A 10,717-nucleotide genomic window follows, 5' to 3' on the forward strand; every position below is an offset into this window, starting at 1 on the left:
TTACATTTAACTGAATTGCTCAGTTTACGATTTGTTAATGCTATCTCAAGGGAATTTTAGCTATTTTAAAGTATTTACCAATGCCAAGGCTTACAATCATGATAAGATACTTCCAAGTCGAATTCAATTTTAAAATAATAACCGATATCCTTCCCTGTGAAAGCCAATGTTTTCAAGTGATCTCCAGCAATATGACCACTCTGAGGATATGATGAAACCCCTTAAAAAATACTTTGTGTTCCCTCAGTCATTTTCTTTCAGTGCAGCCTACCACTTCAGCTTTTCAGCTGCAGCTTCAGCTGTTGAAAATGCGCGCCGCTGGCGACCAACAAAACTTTTGCAAGTTTGTCGCTCGAGCGAAACTGGGTCCAGGACATGGATGACTTGCAAAGGACTGGGCAGCGGAAGGGGACAGGCCGCCCATCCTGGAGCCGAAGCATCATCAGCAGCAGCAGCAGCAGTTCATCATATTTACAGCTTTCACTAATTTATTTTGCACAGCCCATGAAAAATGCAGCAACTGCGTCAGTGTCGCTGCGATGTCCTTCGCCATCAGCCGGTTTCCCTTTCAGACTTTCAGATTTCCAGATTTGGCGAGAGCCCAGCGCCAAGACGGTCCTGCCCGGCTGAGATTGCGTATTTATAAGCTAATTTCCAAGCGTCTTACAAATCCTTTCGGCCCCCAGAAGCTGAAACTCATCCAACTTTCGGGGGCCATTCAAAACTTGTGAATGTAACCCGGAGCCTAATTGTCAGATCACGGGGCAGGCAACTGTGTGCGATCGAGGGCGGAGGTGCAGGTGGCCAGGACTGGAACAGAGAGTTGGCAATTCATGAGGCTGAAATCCCCGTCTGGCGAAAATAAATTCAGCGATTGTAGTAACAGGCTGAATGCCAAATGGAGAAGCCAAAGAGTCCACTCTCCAGGACATTTTGCAGCTTCAGTAATTTGCTTGCTGCTCCTGGTCTATCATCCATCCTCATCCCCGTCCCCGTCCTCGTCCTCGTCCACCTTTCACCGGGTGGTTGGCCTCTTCGCGGATTCCATCAAAGCTCAAAGTTGATGTTTATTGCTTTCTGGCCCGCCTTTCCCGCTTTCCCGCTCCCCCACTTCCCCACTCAATCTCGCTGTGTGTCGGTGTCTGGCCTTTTCCAATCCTAATTGGGTTAGTTGGTTTGCACTTTGCCGGCGAGTAATTAACACAAGTTGTCGATGCTTAAAGGAGCCAGAAAGAAGAGGCATCATTGCAATTGGACATTGGGTAATTAAGGGGCCTCGGGGCTGCATATCTGACTGGCTGGCCAACGATTTCCGGTGCGGTGATTATGATTGGCGCACTACAAAGTCGGGCAGCAGCAATGGGGCTCGCATACATCACAGCTGGGTGCAAGTAACCATAAACGTGTGGCAGAGCCATTGGGTGTTTATTAGAGTTCATCGCCGGTTTGCAGTGAACCATTCCGTTCAGAATTTCAGAAATTGATTTGGCCACGAGGATTCAATTTGAAAAGTGTGCCAAATGGGCTATGCTGCATCATTTTATAGCCAGCACTCGAGATAATATTCAACTGAAGCCGTGGCCATAGATACTTGCAAACTGGGCAAATAGTTTGAGTAAACAAGTCGCTGTTGACATTTAATTACGAATTTTAAAGCAGCAAATTAATTTGCCACAGCCCTTCAAAGGACCGCTTTCCTGGAACTGTATTGTGTACGTTTGCTTTGCCCATCCCACTGGTGCAGATGTCGCCAATAGATTACTGCGCCTGATTTTTGTGCGGAGAGCCGAAACGTCCTTTTATTCGCCATAAGAGAGATATCCGATTAAACATTTAATTAGCTGTTAAATGAACCTTTTGTGAGGCCCTGGCCGCCGTCATCATCGAGTATCATCATCGCCTCTACCCGATTTCCCCCGGCCGCTCCATGCCTTCCATTTTCACTTCACTCCCAATCGACGAATGGATTTTCAAACGTTTGACACATAAAACCGTTTTGTGACTCATTAAAGCCGGCAATGCGCCCATTGTGGGCGTGGCAAATGCGAGTTAATTACACAACACACACACCCAGACGGAGCGAAGGACCTGCTGGGGACAAAGGTGACGGTCGATTGAATGGAAAAGGGTTCGGTTACCGAAGTGGAGTCCGAGTGCAAGAGGACGCCCGTCCGCTCCAAGTGCGAGTGGCAAGCCGAGCACCCAGCGGACGTATTAGACCAGTTGGCCAGCGGATAAAAGGAGAAGTAAGAAGAGTTGAATAAAAATGTCGGAGCAAAACTTTTCACACAATCGCCGTCCGCCTCGAGCCGCCCACCGCCCACCGCCCATCGCCCAACGCCCACCCTCCAAGTTTTCCGCCTGTCCTCCGGTCCGAGAGCATTTTGTTGGTAATTTGCAAATCGCCAAATGATCCAAGGAACCCTTACTGCCAGCCGCCAAGGGAATCCGAATGGTGCCGCCGAATGTCTTGTGCTTTCGCCTCCGTTGTTTCCATGCTGGGTGTTCATCCGCCAGAGATGCTCCCTCTTTCTAAAATAGGGATAAGAAGAGCAAAGAACTATCCATCTTAAGGGAAATATTTTATATACTAAACTCTAAGCCCACATTAAGCCATAGAAGAAGGCCTATTGAAAATGTATTCAATTATTACAAAACACTATTTTACTCGTTAAAGCAGGTGAAACTTGAAGAACAATGCATTTAGGTATGAGCTCAGTGCGTCTGCGGTAAGGGCGACCCATTAGAAATCAATTGCTTCAATTAAACACGAGGGGAGATGGGGGAACATACATTCTTAAATTAGCCATGTCCGCCATTAGGCACAGACCTTTCTGGAAAGGCCAAACAGGCATCTCTGGTCCGCCTGCTGCCGCTGCCGCCGTCTCTGGCTCTGGCTCGGAGTATCCTTGCTGTATCCTTTTTAATATGCAGGCGCTTAAAAACCGCTTAATATTCTTCCGCATTGCTTTGGCCGCATTCAGAGGCTGCGGTTGCGGAGAGCCCGGGCTTCAGACGGCTGCCAGCAAAATAGTCGGGAGCCGGCTGGCCTGGGCTGCGCTGATGGGTGCAACTAATTTACGGGTGGCCAGGATACCCAGAACACCCAGGACACACAGGACCCACATTCCCGTTCTCAGCCCAGTGAACGGCAGCATCTGGCGGCATCCAAGTAAATGAATATATGAGTATATGCGAACGGAATAGCTGCAGTTCCTTTTAGCAAACGGCAAGTCAACATCCTTTTTGGTTATTCAAGGCATTGTTGCTGCAGTTGCAGGGGCAGGAGCAGGAGCAGGAGCAGGATATTCAGGAGCAGCAGCAGCAGCAGGAGATGCAGGAGCATTTTGTTTGCTTAACACACTTCGCTCAATGGACGCAGCAGGATGTGGCTGCTGTGCAGCTGTGGTAATAGATCGCCGGCCTCGTCCTTTCTTATCTGCCGGGACACAACATTTGTCGCCCCACCTTCTCCGATCCGCCCACCTCCGCCCCGCCCTTTGATTATTCTTCCTGCTGGCTCAGTGCTGCCAGGACATCAGCCTTTTTTAAATCCTGACGAATATTTGCAGGCAAGCGCCGCACAATATGCCTTTCTGTGATTGATTGCCCGCCTTCGGTTTAACTTTACCTCAAACTTTAGTTTTTGACATATTTCCTTGAAAACAAACTCTGAAAATTCGCGTTGTTTGACGCAAAATTTGAGTAAGGTTTCGAGAAGAAAGAAATATATTCTCTGTTGTCAACATGTTTTTAACAACCAAATGCGGTTCTTTGGAATATATTTTTGATTTGACAATTTTTGCGTATAAAACGTGAACAAAAGAACATTTCATTAAAAACTTAATTTAAATTTCTTATACTCAAAAAAGTATTGTTTTTGACGTTGAACTAGTTTCTAGCTTTAATAAAATGACTTTCCTTCAAAAACTAAATCTTGCCAAGAAAACCAGCCAGCACTGCTGCTGCGGCCGTTGCGTCTTCCCAATTTCTTCAGCCCATTTCCGGCGCTGCAGTTGCTCCTTGCCGCTTCCGTATTGTTTGCATTGTAATTGTCCCGTTGCCGCTGCTCCTGTAGGTCGAGCTCCTGCTCCTGCTCCTGATTGTGTGCCGCCGCCGCTCGTCACCACCACCGTCATCATCAGCATCACCGCCATCGCCCTGGCAGCCCGGCCTCCTGGACGGCATCTTTCGGCCCGTTTGTGTGTGCCAATGCGGTTCTACACAAATATACTGATGGCTCGCAGAGTGCTCATACAAGAGTGTGTATGCAGGACATGGCATACGCACACAAATCCGGGGAATACCGTGCCCCACGCCCGCCCCCCGAAAATTGTGTGTGCTGAGGTCATGTCGCTGGCGTCGCCAGTTGCAGCAGCAGCAGCAGCAGCGGCAACAATGCAACAATGGGGCAGCAACTGACGACTATGATGTCTGGCGAGGCTCCACTCTTCTCACTCGGCTGGACGACATCAACTCGAATGGTTTTGCAGTTGTAAAGCTGCCAAGAGCAGGCCGGCATGCGCAGCTGCAGCAGCAGCAGCAGCAGCAACAGCAACATGCAGCATCCAGCGGCAACAACTCGAGTTATAGGTACAGCTGCTGCCCAGAACGGAATTGCAGCAAAACCACCAGGACGACGATGACAAGGATGGCAAACAATTGTAAGCTCTGACAGCCAAACAACAGTGGCAACAACAATGCCACCAGCAACACGACATTTGCGAAATGTTGATCTGCGGTCTAGGCCGAAATTGAGATACTCTCCCGCGCCAAAGGGGCAAATAATAATGGGCACACATCGGTGTGCAGCCTGGTTTTAAGTGGGCCTCAATCAATTAAGTCCCTCAATCAAATTGACACAGCTCCCATTACGGGCCTGTCCGTGGGGAGTTCGGGGATTATGAATCGCTGCTGCTCACGTGGGTGTATATTAATTCCGGCGAACAGCAATCAAGTGGGGTTTTTCTGATTAAGAGGGGAAGCCAACTATCTCTAGCTGCCGATGGGCGACGGAATTCTGCTGAAAAGTGCATCCCATAAACAAGATGTATTTTCAACAGAAATCCAATTGCTTTCGCTGGCAACTTGTGGCCGTTTGTTACAAAGAAAATGGTAATTTTCCAATTAAATCGAGTGGGGGCCGAGCGAGAGCAGGGGCCTGCAATAACATGGCTGTTTATAAGCTGCCAGTAAGCCAACTCAATCAATACCGCCTTCCTATTAACACAGAAGTGGTGAATGGCGAATGGTAAATGGTAAATGGTAAATGGTAAATTTCCAACGAAGCCCACAGGACGCTGCTCGATATTGTTGACTCGCTGTTAAATAACTGCTGCACGCACTGTTGCATCCGAGTTGATTTGAAACTGAAACTGAGGCGGAATGAAAATATAATGAATGGATGGCTAATGCTGGGGACTTGCGGACACCGAATGCCGATGCGCCGGGCGAGGGCCAATCACGGCTCATTTCAATTGCAGGCTCGAATTGATTAGAAGTTCCCAGCTAAGTTGGAAGCCTGCTTCGGGAGACAATAGTTTCAGCCGGCCTGCTGGCCGGCTATTATTTATGCGGCGTCGCAGTGGAGGCCAGGTATCTCCGACTCAATGGGCTCCGGACGGGGCTCCGAGCCCCGCACCAGCGGAAGCCTTGCAGGTGGCTGATTACGGTCCGATTTTATTGATTCGCCCGGGGCCAATCCATTGTTTCGGGCTCAATAATGGGCGAGATTACTGCGAGTGCGAGACAGGAGCTCTAGATCCGTGAGCACAGGAAGAAAATTGGGGCGGCATAGGAAATATCTAAGATATACTAAGGATTAAGGGGGATTATTGCATGGTTTGTGTAAATCTAGGATGCTTTTTGGGAGTTAACAAACCTAGTTTGATATCCCAAATGGTACTTTCCCTGCACTTATTTCTCCCTGTGTAAGCCTAGCACAGCTCATGATATATTTACAATGCCCCGCGTTGCGAAGGCCACGGCAAACAATAACAATTGCATTTGCTGGCACTCCGGCGACGCAGGAGCCAGGCACATGTTTATGTCCTTCTCGGGCGCACATCTCCCGGCCCAGAACCCCGCCCTGGAGGCCCCGGGCTGCTTGGCTAAGGCGAATGTCCTGTTTCTCGTTTTCGCACGTACAACGTGCCGCACTTGCACTCTGCCCCCAGATAATTGCATTGCCCCGTCCATAAGTGTCTGCTGCTGCCATCTTGGTCCTTCGTCCTGCGCCCGTCCCCGTCGCCCGTCGTCCCTCGTCCTCGCTGTGGCGGAGTTTTGTGTATTTATGAAAACCATTTCCGGGCGGCAATAAAACTCAACACGGTCAACGTCAGCGGCATCTAATCTTGGCCCGGCGGCGCTTCGAGTGCCATTAATTTTGCTTCTTTTCTCTCTCGGTTTTCTGTGACACTTTCCGATTATGTGCGGATTTGCGCTCGACGGACGCCCGATCCACTCTGGATTCTGGGGATCCGGGCTTGCAATTTGCACTTTAGCGGTCCTGGCGGCTGTCCTTGAAAGATTGGCGCGGCCTGGTCTCCGGCTCTAGCTGGGAAAAACAAATAGGCCACCACCCGATGACAGGCGATAAGGGCAACCTGCTCCTGTTGTTGTTTCGCTCTCCGTATTTGAGTTCGCCTTGCAAGTGCCACGCCCCCGCCCGCCCCGGCTTCCTTCCACTGCCCGGAAAAGTTCCACCCACTTCTGGATTTGCCTTTTTGTTAATGTTTGCTCAATTTAAAAAGTTTTCTATCGCCATTTGCATTTGCACGCACATTCGCACGTGCTTATGCAACAGCAAAACAATTGGGGGAGGCGGGGGCGGAGAAAGTGCCCAGCCAGGCGGCAAAGAAACCATTTGCATACCCGCAGGGGCTTAGAGCTAAGGGGATTCCGGCGCAGAGTCTCTCGGGAGGAAGAACGGGATGCAAAGCCGAAAAGTGGCTTGATCTTTAGGAACTAAAAATGTGCACAACACACTTTTATATTATGGTAAATAGAATCCTTAACCCTAAAAATATATATTTAATTTTTGAATCTGTTGTCATGCCACTCTTTTAAAGTTCCAAATGTTTATTCATTTCTTTCTTTTCCAAACCTTGTTACTGTGAGCAATAAATATGTCAGGGGTGATTTGCCAGTGCCTGATTGACAGCTGACAGCTAGAAGCACCCCTATCCAACATATGGCCCTTATCAAAACACTGCGGTTCCCTAAAAAACCTAACCTGCCGCAGATTGGTTACATAAGCAAACAGATAGCACCGTGCATTTGCATAATCCAAAGCAGGCAAGTGACCCCCATAGAGCGCACGCCCCTGATTACGCACCGTGAAGGCAGGAGAAGGAAAGTTGGGCAGAAGTGAAGGAAAAAAGCGAAAAGTTAGTTTAGTTTTTGTTTTTAATTTGGTAATGCAGCACGGAGCATGGCCTCCAATTGTTGGTCCTGGACAAGGACTTTTTGCTGTTTTCCGACAATTACATTTGATGAAGTTTTACAAATGAGCGGGGCGTGGTCGCGCTGCGGGGGCGGACGTTTAGTTAACTTTCGGCCAGCTAAATTGAAATTGAATTCCAATTGTCAAATGGAATTGTATATGACCGCCGTAAAAAAGGAGCGCCAAACCGAGGCTAACTAAAATGCCAATTTGTTCGCGAACAAAAAGTGAGGTAAGGGAAGTGGGATTCTCTGCCAGAGATTAAGGCACTAACGCGCATTTTAAATTCCGGCAGGAATGGATAATATTTAACGTACATAATTAATGGGGGTGCACTGAGGCGGGGCCCTTTTTGATTCTGTAATAATCCATTGCTCTGTGTTTGCAGAAAGTATTAATCAATTTCAATTTCCTGGCGGGATTCGAGACTTACTCTTCAAGCGACTGGCCAATGTGTGGCTGATTTATGAATTAGTTAAAATTTTTTATGTAAATTCATTGTTGCTTATGTTCAACAATGCTCTATTAGGCTAGCTATATCTCAGTTTGGATTCGACTAGCGTTCTCCTAGTTCCAAGTCCTCTTAATTTGCTGCCGCATAATTGCTCATACGCACTGTTGCATCTGTTTGGACTTGAAGCCGAAATCAATTTGCAGCTAAACTGCCGCAGATTATCTCGAATGGGATTCGAAATCAAATTGGCAATTGCCAAGTCCTTCGTTTACAGGTTAACAATTACTGGCCATTCCGGCAGATTAGCCGATACCAGCAGCCCGAGATCTCTGCCTTTGGCAGGCCCGAAATGCAGAGCCCCTATCTTTCTGGGGCATCGGCTCCTATATACTCGGGCTCGGTCATATGTGGCATCAGTTAATTGATTTGCTTTACGACTTGCGGCTGCAGTCAGTCCCCTTGCAACACACAGTATTCCGCCATAATATTTTTTTAATATTGTTGCGCGCTTTGGCTGGCCTCCTTTTGGCAATTGGCCATCAAATTAGCTTTGCTTTTTTGGTCCACTGTGCCACATTTATGAATATCAACGAACCTGCGAGTGCCGATGCGGTTCCAGCCCAGAGTGGCCTCTAAGTGCCTCTATCCCCATTTTCGTCACTGGGAGAAAAACTTTTAATCGGGGGTCTTAAGTCAGTCAGGAATGTTTCTTTTAAAATAGTGCTGAATGCTGCTTAAATATGTAGCTATTTTGTATGCAAGGTGGTAAAGTATTTGCAATTCATTTTACCTACTGAACACACCTATCTCAAACCTCTCAACTCACCTTAAAGCTTCAAAATCACAAAAGCATAAACTCCCCCTTTGATTACCCAACTGCATTGAGAGTAGACTTTGATCGGTAATCATTTTCTGGAGATCGAACTCCATTACTTACCCCCATTCCCAGTGGGGAATTGGAAACGATATACCATTTTTCTATCTGTGTGCTCATAAAGCAGCAAAAATAAAACTGTCGACGATTGGGAGGAAAGTGGAAAATACTGGGGGCGAGGAAAAGCGGTCTGAGGCCGAGGGAAAGCCAGCAATTGCAACTGCCAACTGCTGCTGCACTGACACAGGAAATATTATCCGCATTGCCAGCAACGAGCGATGAGCAGAAATTGAGGCTGCCAAGGTTTTGGCCTGCCTTTGTGGGTCGTCCTTTCGAGGAGGGAGGGGGGTCCTGGTGGGTGGTGGTCGGGTGCCATGAGGACAAAGCGCAAAAGCGGCCAAGTGAATTCTCAAATACAAATTCAAATGGCAAATTGACAAATGAACCTTTTGAGCTTTTTACGTTTTCATTGTCTGTCTGTATCTCTTAGTTTGCCAGCGGAGCGGATTCATCCTCATGCGACGAGGATGTCTGTGTGGATCCGGGGGGCCAGGAGGCGGAGGGCGGGATCCAGGAAACCTTAGGGCCAAGCGAGTGCGGCCCGACTTCGGTTGGCAACAGTGCGGTGTAGATTGTGTGAAATTAGGCATTTTCCGTTGGGCTAAATTACTTTTATGCTGGAAAGGAGCTTTACGCAGTGAATAAAGTTGGCTAAGCAGTCACAAGTGTCTTAAGGGGTTCACAATTTCACAGTGCACAGGCTGTTGTGGTGGGGTACTTTGTCAACAATTTTTGTCAGCATACTGTGCGTGTGGGGGCAGAGCATGGGCACAGATATTTATTTGAAAGCTAACTGAGTTAAAGTCTAGCTGCAATAATCATCCTCCATGCCTGTTAAATCACCGTCTTGCGCCCCAACTACAATGGCTCTATTTTCCGCCAGTGAATAAAGAACTGCCCTCCCACCTCAGAACCGCTCCTGGTTGCCTTTTCCAGCTCAGTCCCGCTCCCTTCCATTCAAAAGAAGTACAAACAAAAAACCCGAGGGGGCACAAAAGTAAAAAGCATTCGACAGGCTATTGATGCTGATTTTGTAAAGATGCCGATGCCAATGCCGATGCCGATGCCAATGAAAATGAGAATGAAACTGGGCTTGGGCGTGGGTCCGGGCTCGGGAGTGGGGAATGCCCGAGTTTGAGCCTGTGCCCCTGCGGGTTTTGGTTGCTGCTTTGTTGTGCCGTCCAGCTGGACGTACAACAAATTACAAAATGTTGTTGAAAGGCGATTTTAAAGCCCCGGCCACTTGGCCCCGCCCTTGGAGCCCGGTCCACCGCCCACTCCATTCGGGGGAGAGGCCAAAGCCGAACTCGGTAAACAGAGATTACAAACGGGCCAAGTGTGGGTGCTGCAAGAACAACTAGAACTACCCAACTACAATGGGCATTGTTGGGCCGCTCACGCTAATACCGGATTCTCTTTTACATTTTACAGATTTAAGCATTCCTGAAAGGATACCAGCGGCATCAGCCCCAGCAGGACCAACTTTCCACTCGAAGCAAATTAAAAGAAAAGAACTCGGCCGCGCTGGAGGGGGTGGCCAGGAGGCGGCAAAATCAATAGTGCCGAAGAAGTGTGGCCAAAGTGCTGAGTAATGTGGAGTAATGGAGACCTTTTTGCTGGCGGCGGCTACATGATGTGAAACATGGCAATCGAATCAGCCAAAGCCATTTAGGGTCATCAATTGCCAGGGTCGTGGAAATCGGCAGCAGGAGCGCCGCACGAAGCCATATGCACCGCAGCATGGAGCGCAGGAGGAGCAGGACCCCGAGGGCTCTGCCAGGTGAGTTGTCATTCCCAGCAGCTGGTGCCCTCCCGGAATAGATGGCCAATACAAAAAAAGAACCGCCGCCACACAAGTTACACAGAGGTTCTATTGAAGACTAGT

At 48.6% G+C, this 10,717-nt stretch overlaps 1 protein-coding gene across 2 annotated transcripts in view; it reads left to right on the top strand.

Annotated features, from left to right (window-relative positions):
• LOC108023880 (uncharacterized) overlaps positions 1-10,717 on the top strand; it is a 45,548-nt gene that overhangs the window by 29,077 nt on the left and 5,754 nt on the right. For both annotated transcript variants that reach the window (XM_017093564.3, XM_050889014.1), the window contains exon 4: positions 10,264-10,612. In XM_017093564.3, coding sequence (XP_016949053.1) covers positions 10,561-10,612 — 52 coding nt within the window. In that variant the 5' untranslated portion in view covers positions 10,264-10,560. The remainder of the gene's footprint in view (positions 1-10,263; positions 10,613-10,717) is intronic.

This window comes from Drosophila biarmipes, chromosome 3R (assembly GCF_025231255.1).
Source record: "Drosophila biarmipes strain raj3 chromosome 3R, RU_DBia_V1.1, whole genome shotgun sequence".
NCBI lineage: Eukaryota > Metazoa > Arthropoda > Insecta > Diptera > Drosophilidae > Drosophila > Drosophila biarmipes.